Source organism: Bufo bufo, chromosome 5, assembly GCF_905171765.1.
Source record: "Bufo bufo chromosome 5, aBufBuf1.1, whole genome shotgun sequence".
Classification (NCBI taxonomy): Eukaryota; Metazoa; Chordata; class Amphibia; order Anura; family Bufonidae; genus Bufo; species Bufo bufo.
In genome coordinates this window covers 111,537,753-111,561,833 of record NC_053393.1, presented here as the reverse complement: position 1 = coordinate 111,561,833, position 24,081 = coordinate 111,537,753, and the positions used below count along the sequence as shown (strand labels likewise).

The following is a 24,081-nucleotide window of genomic DNA, read 5'->3' as shown; positions in this document are numbered from 1 at the left end:
ATGTCAGTTTATTGAATTCAACTCTTGTTGAGGGAATCTTTCTTGGATAGAACAAAGCTTGAGAGCATGGCTCAGTCATGGTCGTACTAAATACATTTTATGCAGATTATAAAGTAATTCCACCTATAATTTCATTTCAAAATACACACCACACTCCACCACAAGGGTAAAAGTGACTGTAGACACTAGATAGTTGTTGACACATTCTGGCATATTTTGTTCGGATTTGTTGACGATGTAATGTCTATGGTGGGACTTCCAAAGGTCTCTGGGTCTGGCAACAAATATCTATGTGGTCATTTATCAAACTGGTGTAAAGTAGAACAGGCTTAGTTTTCCATAGCAACCAATCAGATTCCACCTTTTATTTTAGACAGCTCCTTTGGAAAATGAAAGGTGGAATCTGATTGGTTGTTATGGGCAACTAAGCCAGTTCTACTTTACACCAGTTTGATAAATTACCCCACTAATGTCTGCAGCAACCAAGTGGCTTGGTGGCATTTTTACTGTACATAGTATAATATCGATAGTCTCCTCCTGAACTCTGTTACATTTATATGGTGAATATACAATTGCTGACAATTTGCATATTATTAAAACTTTTTCACCTTAAATGACTTGTTGAATTATGATATAATAAAGATATTGTTTCAAGTTTTGGGATTTTTTAAAATGATCTTTGCAGAATGGAGAAGTATCTATAGATCTAGATCTCTCACTCAAAGATTTCAAAGATCTATCTCAAGATTTTAATATTACAGTTAGTTCACAGTGTCAGTCGTGGCTATACACTAGTAGGGAGATTCATCAAAACTGGTTTAAAGACCAATCAGATTCCACTTTCCATTTTCCAAAGGACCTCTGAAAAGTTGGAATCTGATTGGTTGCTGTGGGCCACTAAGTCAGTTTTCCTTTACACCAGTTTTGATAAATCTCCCGCATAATGGGAATTTGTTTCTCCTGCATTGAGAATATTGCTGCAATACTCATTGTTACCAACTCTAATAAGTAACCTGTCCTCCTTGTGAAGCTCATGTGCAGAATTATCATTGTATCAGACAGCTTTAACAATTAAAGGAGTATTCCCATCCTAGATATGTGTAGCATATCTACAGAATATTTCATAAATGTCTGAATTTACCTCTAGAATTTATCTCTAGAGCAACCCCCCCCTCCCCTTCCCAATTATGTGGCTGCTGGGAATAGAGAGATGGCCATGCATGCATGCAGAATGGGTGCAGGACCATTAATTTCAATGGGGCCACAAAAGATGCAGACAGCACACTGTGTTCTGTCCGCATCCGTAGTTCTGTTCCACGGCCCCGCAAAAAAGATAGAATATATCCTATTCTTGTCAGCAGCCACAGACAAGAATAGGCATTTCTATCACAGGGTTAGCCATGTGAGGTCCACAAAATGTGGAACGCACATGGCTGGTGTCCGTGTTTTGCGGATCCGCAAAATGCAAACAGAAGAGCTGTGTCATAAGCTATTTATTATGTTACAGTTTAAAAGTCAATTAGATACCATGGTGCTTCATAGGCAGATAGTTTATGGTAACAAGCTGTTTTAAGGCTGGATTACAACTGCCGAATAACAGGCGATTGTCAGAAAGGAAGCGTTCCTTCCAAGCAATCGCCTGCTCATTAGTGGAGGAGACCGCTGCTATTACATGCAATGATCTCCTCCACAATAAAGAGAGGAGCGATCGCTTATGCCGTTGCTCGTCCACATACTGATCACTGTTTGCCGGCAGCAGATCGGAATTACACAGCACGATCTGCCACTGGGGAAACTACGATTTTCAAACCTGTTGAAAGCTATGATCTTGCAGGCTATCTGCCTTATACAGCCCATACAAGTTTTACTGAATTTTCTCCCATAAACCTATATAGCAATCTGCTCAGCTTCTCCTGCTCTATAAAATGCTGCCTGCAGAATGCACTGGATATTGTGGTGACAGGTCTTCTTTAAAGCTCTTGAGTTATATAAACTGGAATTGTTATAAAAATATTAGTAATTTCCTATAATAATTCCACAAAGTGTTTACAATTTTATGTAGCTCCATATAGCAAAATATTTAAAGTACAGTAAATGGAAAAAGTTCCTGTAAGTGCTTCAAAAATCCACACAGAGAAGGCTATTTCTCCAGAAAGAATATCTGTCTTCAGTATGACACTAATCATTAGTTTATTATCAGTAACGCAACCTCCATTATCTAAAGTGATTTACTTTAAACTAGAGATGTGTTTAAACAAAGTAAAACAGGCCCATTCCCAGCTCCATTGTCTGCATAAACATAGGGGGGAATGTACGAAGACTGGCGCTTCATATACCATTCATAAACTAATAGACATTGGAGTAAGATGAGGCAAATGTATTAAGATACATATGCCTTTTTACTTTGCTATAATTAGAGTTGAGCGAATCGAATCCAAAAAAGTGCAGAGAAGTGAAGAAAATGTCGGACCATTCTCGGTGGCGCTGGTGCAGTAAGGACTCGGTGCTCAGAAGGTACCAATAAAGGTAATCTTTTTATTAATAATAAAGTAAGTCTACGCGTTTCGGGGGCAAAACATCCCCCTTCCTCAGGACAATAAAACTTATTGTAATAAGTTTTATTGTCCTGAGGAAGGGGGATGTTTTGCCCCCGAAACGCGTAGACTTACTTTATTATTAATAAAAAGATTACCTTTATTGGTACCTTCTGAGCACCGAGTCCTTACTGCACCAGCGCCACCGAGAATGGTCCGACTTTTTCTTCACTTCTCTGCATACAACTTATCCTGACAACCGCAACCACGGCAAGGGATACAGACCAGGGGCAGCAGACGCAGTCTTCTCTTCTCCGTAAACTGGACGGATAAATCCAGACAAGCATTTCGGAGGCGTTGTGACCTTTCACAACCCCTTCTGGTAAGCATAATCAGTAGCTTTTTTGTGCCTATATACTGTGCTGTAAGGTTCCACACACGAGGCGCTGCCTCCTCTCTTTCTTTTTTCCTTCTAGAATCCAAAAAAGTGGAATTCGATCTGAATTTAAGGATAAATTCGATTTGCCGCAAAGCCGAATTTTCTCGTGCTTCATGTTAGCGAATCGAATTAACCTGAAATAGTGTAAAAAAAATATAAAAATCATACTTACCTCCTCCATTTGCTTGCGACGGGCCGGACGCTGCCATCTTGATTGAAAATATCGGCTGAAATCCCATGTGTGGTGACGTATGACATCACCACGCCAGCCGGCGTGACTATATTATCTTAGGACATGCAAGATTTCATGGGCGGCTGGCCCATCGCGAGCAAATGGAGGTGGTAAGTATGATTTAATTTTTCTTTCTGTTCATTTTACACAGTTTTTACTCTCAGATGCCGCAATCATGTATGAACGTGCCATCTGAGGAGTACAATAATGGGGAGCGGTGCCATTGCAGCTCCCTGTCATTGCACCTGCTACTTACAAAAAAAATTTGCTTCGTGACGAAGCAATTCGTTACAAAGCAAATTTTTTCATAAAATGCGTCGAAACTTCGCTCATCACTAGCTTTAATGTATGATAATTTTTGGTGTACATTTTACTATATCTGTCAAATCAATGGTGGCCCTGCCCCCTTCCCATCTGGCTCCTATGGGGCTATCATGTTTTTTTTCAATTTAGACATTAAAAAAATATACGCTAAATTAATCAGCTCAAAAAATTGACATTTGATTATTCGAATTTACAGACATTGTGTCAAACTGTTTTGCCAATTTTAAACACAGTCTGCCTCATTACTCACTATAAAACTATACTACTCTCACATATTATTCTAGAGGAGACGGTCCTAATTTCCAGGCTCTGGGAATTGAGTGTTACAAAATAGAGCAAATGATGACCAACAGAATGAACTTCTTCTAGAGGTTTGGTCAACTTGGACCATTATATCTCCTTTCAATCAGCACCTTTTCGCTCGACTGTATAATCTGTTACCATAAAATATTGACAACACTTTTTTTTCTCTTCTATGGACATTGCTCAAATATTGATATTATACATTTCATTAGAAATGAGTAAAACATTTCTACTGATTCTGAATTTGTCCCAAATTTCCCCCAACATTCGGATTCTAATTTCTTGTCATTTGTTTCAGGCAAATGATAGAGAGACCCACTGAAAATACTTCTTTGAGTGACACATGCAAGCAAGTTCTCCTTCCAAAAGGACAAGAGTACTTAGTGTCTCAAGAGACAATTTTTATGGTTATATGAGTGGTCTTGGGGGGCTCTTTGTCATTAGGGAGATCACCTAGTATGCAAGATAAGTGTTGTAGTCCAGCCAACTCTGCTCTGCATTTCTGGGAAACATATATGCAAATTAACATATGGATGGCATGACACTGCTATGGGGGGATCTCTGGATGACACATATATAGCCTCTTATGCTATGTGTCATCCACAGATCCCCCATAACAGTGTCCCTGTGTAGTGAATGACCCCCAATACAGGGGTTGGGGGTCGTATCTGGTTTTGTAATGGCAGTGGGGCCCGGTGCAGTCACTGTATTCTATTACACAGGGCCCGCTCACTGTAGTAATCATATCTAACCTGTAGGCAATGTTAAACTATAAGAAATCATGTGCAATCCAGCCTGTAGTACTTACTACAATCTTCTGTAGCAGGCAGGAGACTGGGGGGGGGGGGGGGCTCACTATGTCACGCGCCTGCGCCACCTGCTTCATTCATAAAGTGGGAGGAGCAGGCGCGTGACGTAGTGAGTTACGCTGCTGCCCGCCCGGCCTCCTGTCTGCTACGGAAGATTTTTGTAAGTACTACAGGCTGGATTGCACATTATTTCTATAGTTTAACATTGTCTACAGGTTAGATCTGATTACTACAGTGAGCGGGGGCCGATGTAATAGAATACAGTGACTGCATCGGGCCCCGCTGCCATTACAAAACTAGATGCCGGCCCCCAGCCCCTCCTCCTTCTCCGCTGATACACCCGCTGGCCGTGCTGTGCAGCATTGCGGCGGAGTATCAGTGTAAATTGCAGCATTCGCCCCATAAGAAGCATTGCAATTTTGCCCCCACTTTTGGGGGGGGGAATGTGTCTTATAGGGCAAAAAATACGGTATTTGAATATTTTTTCCAGAAACCCAAAGGTATGCAAATTAGCTTTCTTTCCAAAAAGAAAAGAACACTATACCTATCTGATGCCAGCAGATATGATATGCTTATTTGCAAATATGTTTCCCAGAAATATGTCTGGACTACAATACTCATCACGCATACAAGGCAGTTTCCCTTATGAGAAAGAACTCCACCAAGAACACCCTCAGACCAATAAGTTAGCTATGGCAATTTTCTCTTGAAATACTCCGTACTCTTGTTCTTTTGGAAGGAAAACTGGCTTGCATGTCTCTCTCAGAGAAGTATTATATGTGGGTTTCTCTGGTCTTCTTGGACTTACATTTTTCTCTTGTTTTTGAGAGAAAAAATATCAGTCCTAGGAGACCTTAGAGTTTTATAGCATATGATAGCATATTATAGCATAAGGGGAGCATATTTTATTTTGTTAGTATTAATTTGGATCAGATTTTTTTATTTTTATTGGCAAATCAGAGATAAAATGAATTTTAAAAAAATTGCTTATTTCTATATTTTATATTGCAACCTGCATACTTCTCTATTTTTGTATTTTATCATACAAAAATTTGTTGCACCACCTTTGTACACTTATTTGAGTACCCCATACATTTATTTATTTATTTATTTATTTGGTACTGTGGTTTAATCCCCCACTCCAAAGACATACTGATAGGGTACTTATATTGTGAGCTCCATTGTAGACAGCATGTGATGATAATGTCTGTAATGTGTGGTGGAAAATGTCAATGCTGTATAAGTGAGTAAAATAAAGAAATAATAATATGTAAAAAAAAAATACTGTGTTGTTATTGTTATTAAAGCAGATATGCCTGTAATGATGCTGGTGACAAAGACAATCTCATCTGTATGATTTGTGATTCACAGTTGCAATAATTGGGACATATTGGCTGAGTAGATATTATAGACTGGAGACTGACTTTTGATGCCTATTGATGCATTCTGTGGGCCAGATTGGACAGATGGCTCTGATCGACTTGTTTTTATTATCTGATTAATAAATAAAATAAAAAATATTGTATTCAATAAAGAAAACAACAATAACACTTGATAAACAAACCTCTAACCAAGCAAACAAGATGGTCAAGAGAACATGATTTGCACATCAGATATCATAGGGAATAGACAGGTTATTCCCCATACACATCAGAATTGTGACTAGTCTAAATGTATTTATCTTCAAAATAGATGGGCCTTTCTACCACTTCCATAAAGCTGAACGTATATACATGCCCATCAGGCACCATGACCCAGGTGTGACAACATCATCTTGACCCCATATAGTTATGTCGCTGCTCAGAACAATTGTATCACTATGAGACTATGAAAGTAATGTGTGGCTTTAAATGGACACTACCATCATATTTTTTTCTCACATATCAACAGCCTATATTTCAATATTCTATGTAATTTTTATTTTCTTTACAAAAGATAGGTGGATGTTTTCTGGATATACTCTTTTGAAGTCAATCCATGTATTCTACATCCTAGCCTATCTCTTTATCTCCCTCCTTTGCTTGGAGTTTTAGCACAGTAAAAATAGTCAGACCATTCACTGTGGCCAGAGAGGTAAGGCAATGAGTGACTTAATCCTCAAGTGCAATGTTCTTATTTATTTTGCACACTTATATAGTGCTGCTATATTCTGCAGTTCTTTACAGACATTAGCACCACCTTGTCCCTGATGGGGCTCACAATCTAAGTTACCTATCAATATGTCTTTTGGAATGTGGGAGGAAACCCACGCATGCACGGAGAGAACATACAAACTCATGCAGATGTTGTCCTTGGTCGAATTCGAACTCAGGACCCCAGCACTGCACCAGTCATACTGGTATCCCAATTCTACATCTTACCATTATACTAGCAGATAACATCTTCCCTTCACAACAACAGTAAATTTAATAATGGAATAACTGTCAATATGGGAGTTTTATCTCTTTGTTCTGATAGCTACAGAAGCACAATATTTAGCATTTAATTGTCAATGGTATAGTACTTTCAAAATAAAAAAGCAAAACATTTTAGGAATTTAAAAAAAATATACCTTTCTGATGGAAGTGTCCCTTTAAAGTAGTATATATAAAGTTTATACTACTATTTACACAGACTACAAAGTCTATCCTTAATTTTTACAAGTTTATAAACTAATTAGTATTTTTTTTTTATTGCACTGTGTAGCCCATGCACTTTTATAACACAACTGAGAATTTTAACATATATACACACTCTATTAGGACAGAACCCTGAACTTCTCTATTACTTACAGACAATATTTCAACAGTCCTTCTGATTAGGGAAACAAAATAAAATGTATGTTATTAGTATATTTGTTGATATAAAAGGTACACAAACCTGCAGTGGTCTGTGCACTAGCCCCTAGTAACCAGTCTGCAGTGTTCAGAAGAGTCATGCTGTCCCCTGAAGGCAAAAGGCAAACAAAAGAACCCGTTGGGCATCATTTCAAGCATATCTTCCTTTAATCATACTTTTTGTGTGTAAATAATTCATTATTTGGACTTAGTGGGAGCTGGCTGCCCTACTGCTTTCTCTAGTCATGCACTTTAGCCCAGAAGAACAGTTTGAGAACAGATGAAATGTAAGGTAGGAATAGTATAAAACAAACCAAATTTTGACACTTTCATGTAAGCAAATATATCAAAATTTGCAACGCACACAAAGGTTTCCAGTGTGATGTTAAAGACTAGACATATTTATCTAGGTAAATGACAATAGTTTACAATGATAGTCCAAAAATGCCTTTTTATGGCATTTTATTTTTGTTTTACAATAGGTCTAAAAGTATTGGACAGCAGATATTACAATTATGTTAGAAAAAAAAAAACTATGCTATATTCATGAAAAAAAGAAAATCTCTATACCTATGGTGTAGATTAGACCAAGAATTTTTTAAGTAAATGAAAGTTTAATGCATATTGGCATTGCTAAATTGATGCCATAAACTGCCCAACCAGTCATCTGTTTATCTAATGACAACAGACTGCTGTGTAGTTTTTAGAATAGCTTGGGATTTTTATATTGTGAGGCCTCATGCACATATTTTGGATCCGTGTCTGATCTGCATTTTTTGTGAATCGCACATGGACCCATTTATTTTTATGGGACTGCAAAAACACAGCTAACACACACACAGATGCCATCCATGTACTGTCCGCATCTGTATGTCTACCCCACAAATTTTAGAACATGTCCTATTCTTGGCTATTTTGTGGCCAAGAATAGCTATTTCTATTAATGAGACTGAGAAAAATGTGGACTGCACAAGGAAAGTATCTGTATTTTGTGGATCCATGGTCAGCAAAACAGATACAGTTGTGCACATGTAGGCTAAGGGTACTTTCACACTGGCGTTAAAGTTTTCCGGTATTGAGTTCTGTTCTAGGGGCTCAATACCAGAAAAAAACTCACTAATGCATTCTGAAGGGAAAGCATTCCGTTCAGTAAGCATCAGGATGTCTTCAGTTCAGTCACTCTTATGGTATTTGGCCTGAGAAAATACTGCAGCCGGATCCGGTACCAACTGTTCCGGAAAAATAGATCCAGTTTTCCAGTCTGTGCATGCGCAGACCTTTAAAAAGCAGACCTTTAAAAATGTGAAAAAAATAAATACTGGATCCGTTTTTCCAGATGACACCAGAGAGACGGATCCGGTATTTCAATGCATTTGTCAGACGGATCCTCATCCAGATTCGGAAACAAATGCTATCCATTTGCACACGGATTTCCGGATCCGGCAGGCAGTTCCGGCAATGGAACTGCCTGCCGGATTCCTCTAACGCTAGTGTGAAAGTACCCTAATACTTTTTTTGTATAGTATAAAAAATAGCATAGTAAAACATTATAAACTAATTCATTTGTACCCCTTCCCTTGCAGATTGTAAGCCCTCGTGGGCAGGTCCTCTCTCCTTCTGTAATTTTATGCTATGTATTGAAACTATTTGCCTATGTACAACTAGGAAATAATGGTTCTTTAAAATAATAATAATGATAACACGTTTCATCATCAGTTTGGATCATACAAAATCAATGATATAATTTACAGACTAATCATAATCCCTTTATTTATTAAGAACTATCAGCCCACGAATGTGAACTAAGAAGTTAGTGTGAAATCAGTATACTAAATTAAGTAAGCATTATAAATGCCATCACGATTTGCAGCATGAAAACGGTTAACTGAAAAAAGTAATATCATAAAAATTCAACTTTTACTGAACAGTTTTTTTAAATCCCTATTTGAAACAACGAAGAACAGTGAAATGCTCCTCGAACATTACTAAGATATCATCAGAAGAATTTTTATATGAAAGTTCGATAATAAATCTCCCTGTAAGAATCAAGGGTTTTACAGTGGAGATAAGTATACCTCTACAGCAGATTTACGTCTATTTACATCATATCTTTGAAGTGGCATAAATCATGTAAAATGAGGCTCCATCTCCATGTTCAGATCATGGGAAGAAATCACAGTGACCTTATAGTTATCAGGGGCTGGTTTTATGAGGTGAGATCATTTTAGCAAAAATCAATTTATTAATTTTATTCTATGTAATAGTAGGATATAACCAGTAAAATCTTGGGGATAAATGACTTTTAAGTCCATAAAAATATAATAGGGTTAATAAAATAAATCTAAATCAACTAGTAAAGTAATTTATACAAATGAAAAATTTTAATACAAAATAAAATGTTGTAGAAAATACAGTAAAGAAGCACACTCAGAAGGAAAATATCAGGAAGTTGCTGCAAAAGACAAAAAAAAATATAGAAGTGTTTGCTTTAGAGCAGTGCTTTCCAAACTTTTTTTCTTCATCACCCAAAACCACTTATCAAAAAGTCTTTAACCCAATGTAGGTAAGATCAATAACTGTACAAGCATCATCTCTTCATCAGCATGCTCATGATATTGTAAAAACAATGAATGATCTTTATGTCCCATTGGCAATTTTATCAGTGTTCATCTTCTAAGGATTATATTTCGAACATATTTTAGTATACGTGGCAGTCTAAATAATGTTCGGTTCATGTGTTATTACTCAAAGAAAAAAGACTTTTACCCAATTATGGGCAATTTACTAAAGGTTTGTGAAACCTTTATTTAAAGACTACATATATCGGTACTATATACAGTATTATTTTCAAGACTTGGCATTGACACTTTTTCATATTATTTTCAAGAAGAAATCCAGCATTAGATTGCGCATATCGGAATTATTCCTCACATCCATCGTCAAGCGAAAGGAAAAGGTATCAGGTAAAGCTTAATAAACAGGTCATAGTTTGCCAATGGGTGAATTATATCCAAAACTATTAAACACTAAGGTACTTGTTATCCTGAGCTATTGATTTCAAGGTGAAAGGACCTTAGAGTATAGCAAACAGTTGTCTTCTACTAGGAGACAAGGAGAATAGTGGCAGTCCTTTTTTTGAAGGCCAGTCTAAAACTAAAAAGAAAGACCCAAAATGGGAAATAATAGACACAGAATTGGACCTGGATCCTATGAGATGTACTATTAGACAAGAGGCAGCGTAGTACTGTAGTTACAGAACTGGGTTCAAATCTGACCGGAGGAACATCTACATAGTGTAATATGTTCTCCTTATTCTTGAATAGGTTTCCTCAGAGTCTTCTAGTTTACATGGCACCCTAAAACATACAGTGCTGAGTTGTTAACTGGCTTCCTATGAAATTGTCCCTAGTGTGTGACGGAAATAAGAACAAAATTTATGAGAATTATTACAATCTATGCACAGCACTGAGGAATATGTTGTCGATGTATGAGCAATGCCAATAAAAAAATAATACATGATAAATGAAACAGTTCATTAAAACTTCAAATATGTGCCCAAGGGCCATTTCTCATGACTTCGTACGCATTCCCGATAATTGGCCTATGTAAAGGTCCTGACATGCATCCTATTAACCAGCAAATGCTTGTTTGTCAGGCGATCACTAGTGATGGGTCGCGAATATTCGAATTGTGAATATTAATTGCGAATATCGCCACTTCGAGAATTTGCAAAGATTTAGAATATAGTGCTATATATTCGTATTCGCAAATATTCTAGATTTTTGTTCATCTGAACCCATGATCCCTCCCTGCTTCTTGCTTGTGGGCCAATGAGAAGGCTGCAATGTCTTTGTCTGAGCTTAGCAACATCCCTAGCAACCAATAAGAAAGTTGCCTACCCCTTACTATATAAGAAACTCCCCAACAGCCATTTTCTACAGTTTTTTGCTGTACTGAGAGAGAGAGCACTGTCATTACTGTGCTCTGTGCTTTGCTGTGTCATTACATTAGATAGTTAGTTAATTAGCTTATATATATATATTACAGATTTAGTGGGAGATAGCCAGTGTAGGTGTATAGTGATATAGTTTAGCTGATAGGTTCTGCTGTCCATACATACATACAGACATAGTGCTGTGATGTCACAAGTTCACAATAATACTTAGTGCACCAATCAGTAATATGTAGTCAGACCTGCTAAAATGTGAAGATGTACGTATGTATTGCACCAAAATATGTGCATCATTAATTGCTGATTTGGGCAATCGCGAATATATTGGAGCACTATATCTGCATATAAAGCTATTGTAATGCTCTGCCGTGCCAACCATTTTCTCCAGTCTCAGGAAACTTCTAGCAGCTTGAAAAATGTAGCTATAGTGACCCACGTCTGTATTGCACGCGCAATATGCGAATATTACATTGCCGATTTTCGCAATCAAGAAAATAATGGCGAATTCTCGAATTAGAGAATTTATGACGAATATTCGCCCAAATATTCGTGAAATGTCACAAATTCGAATATTGCTTCTGCCGCACATCACTAGTGATCACATCTTTTATGTGGCTCCTAAAATCATCACTTGTTGATAGCACATTGCCCCACGTAAACAATGCTGCTGACAATATGCAATCTGAATGGGGGCACAAATGACCACATTCCCCCATTCATTTGGCACCAGGCCATGTGACAAGGCCTTTAAAACAAGTGACAATTGACTTATATATGAATATTTGGTGCTCATTAGTGACTCAACATCAGCCTATGTAACAAGACTCTAACGCACTTTTTTTTATTACTGCTATGCCTTCAATTGATAACTTCTGTGCATAATCAATGTTATGTTTGAAATGACTGTGCAGATATTAATGGAAAATCTGACAAGCTGCAGAGGCAATTCAGATTCCCGGTGGTTTCCGTCTGCTCAGTCAACAGGCTAAAGATGGCAGTGTGTAGTCTGCACATAGGGTTCGCACTACACACTTCTGTTGATATAAAAGGATGGAAGCCATGAGGAATTTGAGTGAACTATAACGAAAATGAGCTATATTTAAGGGAGCCCTTACAATGAAGCTTAGGCTTTGTAGAGGATCTAGCACTTCTCCTGACACGTCTGTCTTCGTAAATATATCTATTTTTCCTAAAATAACATTTTTGTAGAATCTTTTCTTAAATCTTCTCTACACCATGCTGTTTCTCTGCTATCACTGCTATAAAATTATAATAAATCGACAACTGGCTGTATTGGGAGTATGTCTTTGCTTAGTCTAACACTGACCAATCTGAGTTGCCAATATCAGACTGTGTGGGGACACACCCCTTTAACAAGGGGAATGGTAAAGGCCCAATTGCCAGGCCAATTATTGGGAGTGTTCATAGGAATGTTCATTCCCAATAATTGTATAATCGAGTAGCCAATAAGCCACTGAATAAGCAAGTTCTCGAAAGATGCCTGATTATTGGCAGCATCTCTCTCTGTGCAATCAGGAATGTGCTGCTGATAATGAATAGAACAGAATGAGGGAGGAAGGACTGCGGTATTAATAGTTCGTCCCACATTCAGTTTGCATCGGTCTGTGCAATCAGGCCCATGCAAACAAGTGCCGATGAATGTGTTATCCGGCAGTCTAATAGAGCCCTAACACTCAGTTGTGAATTTATTCATGAATATATGGGGGAAAAAACAGGGGAACAGCACAATCTACAATTCTGAGAATAGGCCTTGATAATTGTTATAGGGTATACAAGCATTTACTAAAGCAGATATGTCAGGACACTTTTTAAGAAGGTATTTTAGTTTATTGGAAAATGTATAAGCTTCAGTCCAGACCCAGATAGAAAAAAAACAATAAAACTATCATCGTCCACTTTACAGTTAGGCCACATGTGTCTTTGTCCTACAACTTATTTATGAATAATTCCATAAGTGTAAAGTGCTATATGCTTCTTACATTAGCAAACATATGACATAAAACATCAGAGACACATAAAACTGCTTAGGGGGCATCATTAAATCTGAAAAACATCTGCTCTTGGGGGTCATCACAGTTGACCATTTGGATCAAGAAAATTTCTACTGATAATGAGCATAAAATGTTTGTGAATCAAGACTACTTTCTCCTTTCCAACCTTACATTCCATGCTCCAAAAACCTCTTAATTGTGAAACAAACAAAAACATCCAATTTTTTTAAATTATATTTTAGTTAACTAATATCGTTTTCTACTCCTTTGTTGGAGAAACTATTGGCAGTGAGAATTCATATAAGTTATAACTGCTATTAAATCAGACAGACTGCTTATATATGAGGCCCACCAAAAACAACTATGGAGCTTTAGATGTCTTATTGGGAATAGTTGTAGGTTGTCACTGACAAGATGGCCTTCTTAAGACCAAAGCTCATCATAATCCACAGGTGTCAGAGTCTCAGCCTAACCATCTGAATTCATTGATGACATCAACCACCATTTCAGGTATCTTTTTATTTTCTATTTACTAATGTTTAAGAACATATTTCCAAGGCTTTTAATATAGTAACCTACTCAAAGTTATTCTATCCAAGGAAATGCCATGAATCCATAGCATGGACACCCTACCAAGAAATAGGATATCACCAGATAGCTATAGTATTAGATAGACCATACTACATAGTTTTAATAACTTTTGACGTGTTATCTGTCAGTGATTTCTACTGGACTTAATACATTTTTCTCTAATATACATAACCTTGTTATTAATATATATCATACTATTAAAACAATAGGGTTTTTACATTATAATCATTTTATTATTTACCTTTGAAGTTTAAAGACCCCCCCCCAAAAAAAACTAAAAAAACAAAAAAAAACTGTCATTTGTAAATGCAATAGTCAGAGGCCACTTACCTTCTGTGCCATTTGGTGTCATGGAATTGTTGTTTATGTGTGAGTTATCAAGGCTTGTCCCACTGGGAGAATCACTGCTGCCACTAAGTCGACTATGAGGACTAGCTAGATCCTGCATTTCCATAGACCTGAAAGGAAGCCAATTTCAGCCATGAATACAATGGACAGCTATCATAGCTAATCCACCTCCCCCTACTCCACCACAGAAACAATCTACTAGTGCACTGCTGTACCATATGTTCAAGGCTCCATAGCATAAGAAACACAGACTGCTGCCTGTGCTTTAACAGTAATCAACTAGGAATTTTCTATTGTGAAGAATGAAATTTAAGAAACACTTGGTGAAGTCGAAAACATATCTTACATATAATAATGCAAAGCATAATTATTATATTAGTCAATATTGTTGTACTATGATGATTTCTTCTTGTGTATTATTATTAGTAATAATAATAATATTTAGATTATCGTGTATACAATGTGGCTACAAAGGAATACTTTTTATTAGTATGACATAGATCTTGTGTTGCATTTGCATTGTGCCTGTGTTATAATAATATACTTGTTGTAGCACATTGTACACTATGACCCGTGATATTAGCACTATTAAATACCAATATGTCCAAGGGGTCAGCTGCTGTGACCAGCGGGACTGTGCCCATTCAATATGGTATTGTATTAACCCCCCTCCTGCTTTTCAATATAGATAATTATCAGCATTATCAGCCTATTAGTGCAAACAGCTTACTGTCATTGAATTAGCCCTCAGCACTCACAAGCTGCCATGAGTTATCATCCAATTGTGTTTTAAAGGGTCTACAAACACTTGAAGCTATTGATGTAGCCTGCAGTCCTGTGACAGCAAATGGGGTATTCATGATGCACATGTTTACTCTGGCAAACTAGTTAATTGTTCCTCTGTTTCCGCTGAAACAAATGCAGCATTAAAACATTTATTATGTCTGCTCAGTTGTTTGCTTTGTGGATTATATAAAGCGTGGCCAATTCAAAAGGGATAAGACCAACATACAGTGAGTCCATACAACTATTTTACTCCAGTGCTGTAGCTCAGCTGTCACTGAGGCAATGAGACCGCATCACAATAAGTTGCAGCACAAAGCGGTTTAGACTTTCTGCACGATTCCGCGTTAACAAAATGGTTAGAAAATAAATAATAGTTTCATTTTTCAACCTAGAGGCAAAGAGTGGATTTATCTAGTTTTTGTCACTTTTATAATATATATATATATATATATATAGTAATAATACACATCTGTGTGATATAAATCAGATGAAGGATCTTTGGGCAGTTTAAAAAATGTTTTACAAAGTTACGTACTGATTATAGAAGTGATATGTCAGCCTCAATGTAACAGTAGTGCCTAAACGTGAGGCTAATATTAAAAATTAGTTACACGTATTTTATGTGAAGCATGGTTCAGATTTTTGGGGAAAATTAAGAATTCATAGACTCACGTTAGACATACAATTGGTGAAAATAAATTTTTATTAACACCATAGACTATACAAAACCATTTCCAATTTTTATCTATCTCTCTATCTATCTCATATGTATATATATATATATATATATATATATATTTATATATATATATCATATTTATCTATCTATCTACACAAGGTAATATCATAATTAAAGCAAATTGCATACAAATCAGATCAACCAGAGGCTTCATGTATTAAAAGGAGATAACGCAAACAGTAAACTTTTGAAATGGAAGAAAACCAAAATGATTCTTACCTTTGATAAGGGAAAACAGCAACATCTGACCGATATAAACCAGCTTTCTTTATACCTAGAAGTCACAATATACAAGTGGCGTTATTATAATATCCACCTCCAGCCTGAGTTTGCAGTCACGGTTGAGCCTCACTAGACTGATACTAGACAGAAGCTACACATAGAAGAAGACACTGTGGCAGTAGAGTCATTTTGTCTTCATGTTAGAAGTCAGAAGTGTGGATTCTCCCTGCTGTACCCCTCCTCTTTCTCCCCGTCAGGGGGAAGGCGGCCAAATGGCAGGGATAGTGATTCATCATTGGTCTATGACAGCTGCAAAATGGATTACCCCTCCCCCAATCAACATGCAAAGCAGTTTTTCTAAGGTAGCTAGGACAAGGTGCATGGAGAAGGTAGCTATTAACAATAACCATGCTCAACAGAAGTAGATGAAGCATTAAACCAAGAGCAGCATCCTTGAAGTACATCTCATCTCTTGCGATCATTGAAATCTATATCCCCCTTAGACACTTTTAACTCTTGACAGTTTCCTAATTTTATCATCTGGACTTCTTGTTTGTAGCCAATTAAAAAAAAAAAAAGGTGGAGGCCAATTTCCAGGTTTTCTAAGGGGGAAATGGAGGAATGGGGATGTAATTTGTGATGTGATTCTACAGTCCTTCTATTTTTCTCGTCCTAATTGGGCAAACCTGAAAACCGCACATGAGGTAAACAGCGAAAATGCAATGTAAACAGCCGTAGATTTGTATGTTGTTTAATCAGCGCTTGCCTTAGAAAACCCATAGACTACGGCTTCATTCACAGGAGACAGGATGACTCAATCTCTGTATTTGTATAAGTGAGTTTGCAGTTTGTATGTGTATAATAGAGAGCGAGGCGTCCTTTCTCTCTTTTGTACGTGATATTGTGGATCTCACGCATATTACCTTTATCTTGGATGGAGATTGGATCTTGGGTGAGTTTGGTGGGTAGGTTTGGGAGATCAGTAGCTTGTTGATCAGATGCATTACAGCAGGCAGTGTATACAGAAAACAGGTGATAAGGACCAAGGTGTAGAAAGACTTCTGGCTCAGGAGGCACAAACAAACTGTTCATAGGTAACAGGAATGTATTGTGTACGGGCCTGCACCCAGAAACTTTGATGTGTGCCTCCATTCATTCTAAACTGACGGCTCTTTGATGCTTTTAGCACAAAAGGTAGAGATGAGGTATTTTAAGTGCAAAATAGTCTGTCAAGAAATTTTCACTTTTCTTGACCCTTTGCTAATGTATATATATATGTATATATTATAATTTTTTTAATTGTTCTTTTTACACAAGATTTGCCAATTTGAGATTTTTTTATATATTCCACTAACATAATCCATACACTCTCGCTTGAGAATATAATATAATAAGGGATGAGCGAATCAAAGTATCCAAAGTGGACTTTGATCCGAATTTCAGGGAAAATTTGATTCGCCGCAAAGCCCAATTTTTCTTGTGCTTCGTGGTAACGAATCAATTTCCCCTGACATAACGGTAAAAAAGTAAAAATCATACTTACCTCATCCATATGAACGTGAAGTGGCTGCCGCTGTGGCTATCTTGATTAAATATCCTGTGTGAAATCTTGTGCGCGGTGATGCAGGACATCACCACGTCTGCCAGCAGGATGATGTCATCGCACACCGCATGAGATTTTGAGCGGGATCTTCAATCGAGATGGCCACAGGAGCCTCTTTGCACTGAACTGGATAAGGTGAGTATTATTTGTTTATTTTTTTTTTACTGATTAAACCCTGAAAGCCCTCATTTTTCATCTCAGACGCCGCGATCAGTGATGAGCGCGGCATCTGAGGGGTTCAATGATGGGTGCGGCACAATCGCCGTTCCCCGTCATTGAGCCCGCTACTTACAAAGAAATGCTCATTTCTGTGTGAAATTTGGTGAAGCAGCTGAATCAAATTTTTGTAAAGATCGCTCGTTACTACATATAATATTCCTTACATATAACATAAATTAGCCATACCCCCTCAGTCTCTGAAATCTATTCTTTTAGGCATGTGTACAATAGATGGGCATGTAAAGGTAAGTAGATTGAATCACTAAAGTTTATTGTATGAAATAATTGTTGTGTGTATAGTGATAGACGGATGAGTAGATATAGATAGATGTCATGTCAGATGTTTTATATCCATTTTGGTTTATTTCCATTTTAAAACTTTACTGTTAATAGTGATTTGTGTGGTCCGCTTTTAATATATGAAGCCTTGGATTAATCTGATCTGTATGGAATTTGATTCAATTATTATATTACTTTCAGTAAGTAATATAGATAGATAGATAGATAGATAGATAGATTGTTTTCTAGCTAGACAGATCAACTAGGCCTGTGAATTTAACCCATATATACATATATTGGTTGATAAAGAAAGGGCGGAAAAAGAAAGACACATGATAAATAGCAGATGGCTAGATAGATAGATATTGATATATTGATAGGTAGATAGAAAGATAGATAGATATAGAAGCATATCTATAGATAGATATATAATTTCAAAGATAATAGACAGACATATTCGACAGATTAGATAGCTAGATAGTTAGACAGACAGAGATAGATAGATAGATAGATATCAGATGAATAGACCGAGCCTTATCATATAGGCCTATTCATTTAGCCTATATAGAATATGCGTGGTTACTGAGCCAGCTAGATAGATGGATAGATAGATAGATAGATAGATAGACAGGTAGATGGATATATAGTAGATAGATAGATAAATAGATAACAGATGAATAGACCTAGGCTTATCATAGAGGCCTATTCATTTAGCCTATATAGAATATGTGTTGATAGCTAGCCAGCTAAATAGATAGATAGATAGAAGATTGATTGACCTAGGCCTGTAAATTCCTTTAACCTATATTGAACGTGGATAGATAGATAGATAGATAGATTATAATAGATTGTTGAATAGAAAAATAGATTTAATATTCACTCATTTCAATTATATGCATGACAGTACTAAGCCAAATTTACAAATACGAAAACACATTGAGCCATTCCTGTATACATGTGAATATTTTCTGGAAGAAAACACGACATCCTAGTGTGTTTGAATGAGTATTTAAACCATGTGTTCCGTGTTACCAGATTAAGAAGAAATGACTCCTTAATCAAAATAACTTTAAGACAACTAATCCTCACTTAGGCTGGTCAGCTGAATCCACATAGTGGCCCAGAGAAAATAAATGGACTCTTAAGAATGTAAAGGCAGACAACAATTAGACACAGATGTGAGTAAAATTAGTTACAGTTTACAAAATGCTACACTTCACATGCTCACACCTCCCCCTTCATACTCTCTCTGTTCCTGTTAAAAAATTATGATGTTGAAGAGGGGGGTAGAAATCTGGACAGAGAAAATTCATCTCTGGGTAGTGCTGACATGTATTTTTTCACCACTGTATGTGTTATTCTAAAGTGATCCCACTCTTATTGCTTGATAAGTGATAGACATATGGACCGTTTCCATTATACAAGAAATCTGCGTGAGCGAAAAAGCTTTCAACCTGAAAAAGTATAGAAGGGCTGCTAAGCCCTAATCTGAGCAGCTCCAGCTCCTTTATATGGGGACTGCATTTAGTGCTAGCGTCAGCATGCAGCCTCTGACACAGGGCATCAGGAGCAGAATCCTCTGATGTAAATTTAGGACCAGCAAATTCGAGTACTGATTAGTTAATGAGGTAGTTAAGTCGCCTGTTTCTACTAATTAAACTCATAATTCTTCACAGATGGAAATTTCTCTGATTGGCTGACAGAATCATTTTTGTTAACCTCTATAAGGCTGGGAAGAATTAAAGGGGTGTTCCGAGGCCCTGTGGGGATGGAGGGGTTAAACTTTGCCTGGTATTCCACCAATCCATTGAATAGCCACATTAAATCTGTTAATACCATGCACTTCAACCTCCAAAAAATTATTTCCAGAAGGCAGACTTGCTACGCGAGATCATCAAACAAGGCTTTAGGTTCACATTTTCTCACATTTTCCCTACCACAGAGCTCAGGATGCGGAGGAGAATTCATGACTTTACAGTGTTTATTATACTTAGCAAAATTATAAAATCAAAAGCGTCTGACAGCAAAACTCCAGATCGAGCCAAAAAAGAAAAAAAAAACCTTAATAACGTTCTGTGAAACGTAAACTGTAAATGGGAGAGGATTTAAAATTTCAAAGCAAAAGCAGAATCTACGCAAATTATGGGGTTTGAAGCCTTGTATTTTTTGCTTACTTCCAGCATTTTTTTATTTTTTCAAATAAAATGACTATAATTTGAAATATTTCTTTTTTCCAAATGCGAGGACAGTTTCAAAATGGAAGCAGCAGTCTTATCAAAATAAATGCAGCTGACGTAAAAGTTTTTTTTTTTTGTCGAGTTGTATTTTTAATCTTTCCAAAGAAAACAGTCCATTTTCTGTACTTTGTGTTTATATAATCATGTCATTAAAAAAAACCTGCTTACAAAGATTGGCATTCATGATGTTATCATTTTGAATAAAATATCTATTTATTCAATTAGAAATGATTTTTTATTAAATACAAATTGTAATACATTTAATATGTTTATCTGTCTATATATTATGGCATATTTTATGCAAATAATTAAAAAAATAATGAAATATCTGTGTAGTTACTTTATAATGATGATGTTTATTGCAAATATTTATTGTTAGAATAATAATAAACATAACTGCTACTGTCAATATTGTTATAGTTGTCTTATAGAAAATTCATCTATATTGACTTTGGTCTTAATAATGGGAAATAAAAGTGTAGGCCTCTTTTTTGATTTTCTGTATTTAGAAGTAAAACACTTACACTTTTTTAAGTTTTATTAGTTTTTACTTAAAAATATGAAAATAAAAATAATAATAATAATAATAATAATAGCAACAACAATACATGCCTATAAAAGCTAGAGGAAAAAACAAAATATTTAAAAATAATGCTATATATTTCACTGCAGCAAATGGTGGTATCATATATGTATTCATTTTCTGTACACTGTATACATGAAAAAAAGTTACATTTTTAAAAAAAAAAAAATGACCTATTTATTTCTGTTTATCTTTGCTTATTTGTATACAATGGTTGAACTTGAAAATTTTTCATTTGAAATTGATCAAAAAGCTGCTACTAAAATCTATACTTACAGTAGTTTGGGAAGCCGTTCAGGGCTGTCTTCAGTTTCTCTCCCACACAATTCTTATGAAAGGAGATTCCAGGATAAAATAGAGCTAAGTTTTATTTCGCACTGTCCTGGAGTGAACATCAGAGCTCAGAGAATCCTTCTTTCCGGAGAGTGAAACCAGAAGAAAATAGTTCAAAATCCTGATTAAAGTCCCACGGACTGAAGCCGATCTGCTGTGAGAGAAAGAATTAGGGAATGGAGCTTCCACATGGAGGTTGGAAGCAGGGGCTGGCAGCCTGCTTGTTGCACTGCAGCACTGAGCCTCTGGCCATCACACTGCACACTCAAGTCAGTTTCTTCCTCTGTAAATAAGATAAAATCTCAGATCCTTAGACAAAGAATCCTCTTCCCTCCTATTTGTTTGGTTTCTCAAGTAGATCTGCCCATGTAGCCGGAGGGCTTTTTTTCTCCTTTTGGAAGGCAAACCACACCAATTCCCTTGTTCAGATCTTAGCGGTTGAAATGTAACAATTGGACAGAGTGGTGGTGTGCTGGAGCTCTCTGAGTCAACCTTGGAGCTTCAGAAAATTGTATTATGTAAATGAATCCATAGCTGTGTCTCAGTATACAGCTGCGTGTAAAAAAAAAACAAAAAAAAAAAACACCTAGGCAAAGAAGCCTGTCAACATGTTATGAACTTCTGCTACGGCTTCCAAATAAGGTTGCGTTAAGAAACTACACCATAGATAGATAGATAGATAGATAGTCATATGTTGATGTCTTCAGTTCTTTGCCTGTAATTACAATCTAGCCAACCAATAAAACACCCCATTATTGCCATTATCCAAGTAAACACCACAGAAAGAGCCCCCTCCTCCTACTTCCAAACTATGTAAACTTATGGTGATGCTTGAATGTTCACTAAAACAATCAAACTGAGCTGTGCAATGTGTTGGCACATTATAAATAAAATACAATGATAAAATTTGCAAGAAAAAAAAAAAGAAGTGAGAATGTATGACAGATGTGATCATGAAATATGACTCTGGACTTGGCTGTCTGGTGGAGTGTTTTTCTCACTTGTCCCAAACAGACTACTACTCTGAATAAGGCACACACATTATATAAATATATTCATTTTATATATATATATATATATATTATGATATAAAACATATCAGTAAAGAAAACATTGCACTGGAAAGGTTCATCTGCACTTTCACATACACTTTCACTGCTGTCTGCTTTTGATAATGGGGATTCTATGAAAATAGTAACGGATGCCAGCCATTCACTAAAAATAGCATAAGTACTGCAAAAGCTTATGTACAGTACGCAGTCAACAAGTTACAGGAGATGTACAGCTGCTAAACATGCTGCTCACTTAGGAATATTGCTGTGTGTTATTGTAATTCTGTATACTAATTTATCAGATAGCAGGAAGCAACAGTAGGGCTAACGTGAAGTAGTTGTCCGAGATACTTAGAAATGCCCCTAAATCAGAAATGCCCCTAAATGCTTTAATGCTTTTCCCAAGCGACTTTCTCTCCGCCGCTGGTCTGGCCCTTCTCCCGCTGTTTATTTAAAAAATGCAGTGGATATGTGCAGGTATATGGTACATACCCAATGTCCTCAGTGGTCTTGTTCTGTATACTGCTGAGGACAGCTATTGACTGTAGCAGTCACATGCAAGGACAGACTGACAACTTTACGTGGCCCTGGAAAAAACAATAAAACTAGCCCATCCAAATTGACAAATTGGTAGCAGCACAAGTAGGCGGGCTCAGCCATACCTTCTGCAGTGTAGGCCCTGGCCTTTTCCAGCCTTGGGCCTGAGATGCCTGTGTTCCTGTGCCATTTGTACACTTCCTCATAGGCTTCCTTCAAGTCCAGTGGCCTGTTTCGGATGAAGGTTAAGGGGCAGGAAGCCAAGAGTAATGGTGATACAGTTGAATTCAGAGGATACTTGTAGTACCTGGCTGGGTACATCAGTACCTGATGTTCTTATCATTAACTAATGGTCAGAGTGTCAGATTTTTACATACCTGGTGCCCTGAAAAGGGCTCAAGTGGCCCACCAGGAAATTTCCCTGCCCCTGGTCACATAGCATAGACCTGTATGTCACTGCTGCAATCTGTAAACAAACAGCAGGAGAGGTATCGGTAGTGCAAGGAATGGCAATGAGGTGACCTTGTAATTTTTATTTTAAAACATTTAAACAATTAAACAATCCCTTTAAGCAGGAAATGGTCCCATGTGCATAGTAAAAAGCCACTCCTATTCCCGTTTTGTTTCAGGCTATGTCCCCCCTATATTGGTACAGTAGGACCATTTCCTGCATTGTAGTAAAAATAGTGTTTGTACATGAAGGGGGGTGTATTCTACCTCATGGAAGGGGATTGGCACCAACCTTAACTGGGTTCTCCTTTATGTGCTCCACCTAGCTGTTTCTATGGTATGTATGTTAGTATAAGCATATTGAAAAACTGTACAAAATAAATTGTAATTTGAACAGATACAATTTGCAAACTTTAGCCCTATGTAGTAACTAGTTATAAGAGATATTTTTCCTCATTTGTCCTACCTTAGACTCACTGAATTTTTCAAGTAGTGAAAGGGTTATGTAATGCTCTTAAGGTTGGCTGCTCTTTCCACTCTACCCCCATAGGAGGCTCCTAGTATCTACTGATATGTTTTAGTTTAACCACCTCCCGAGAGAAATGAAACCAGTAAGGGAGGTGAAAAGTCACTACTCATTCTAAGTTTGAGGAAGACAAAACGCAGAAAAAGGAAAGCCAA

General features: G+C 36.9%; 1 protein-coding gene across 10 annotated transcripts in view; it reads right to left on the bottom strand.

Moving 5' to 3' along the window:
* Positions 1 to 21,958, bottom strand: part of EYA1 (EYA transcriptional coactivator and phosphatase 1) — a 115,295-nt gene extending 93,337 nt beyond the window's left edge. For 4 of the 10 annotated variants that reach the window (XM_040432977.1, XM_040432976.1, XM_040432978.1 and 1 more), the window contains exons 1-3: positions 16,105 to 16,276; positions 14,343 to 14,470; positions 7,501 to 7,566 (exon numbers count right to left, since the gene is read on the bottom strand). In XM_040432977.1, the coding sequence (XP_040288911.1) occupies positions 7,501 to 7,566; positions 14,343 to 14,466 (190 nt within the window). In that variant the 5' untranslated portion in view covers positions 14,467 to 14,470; positions 16,105 to 16,276. Of the gene's footprint in view, positions 1 to 7,500; positions 7,567 to 14,342; positions 14,471 to 16,104; positions 16,277 to 21,304 lie in introns of those variants that run through there. The other 6 variants (XM_040432982.1, XM_040432983.1, XM_040432984.1 and 3 more) reach the window with 3 other exon arrangements.
* Positions 21,959 to 24,081: the final 2,123 nt, after the last annotated feature.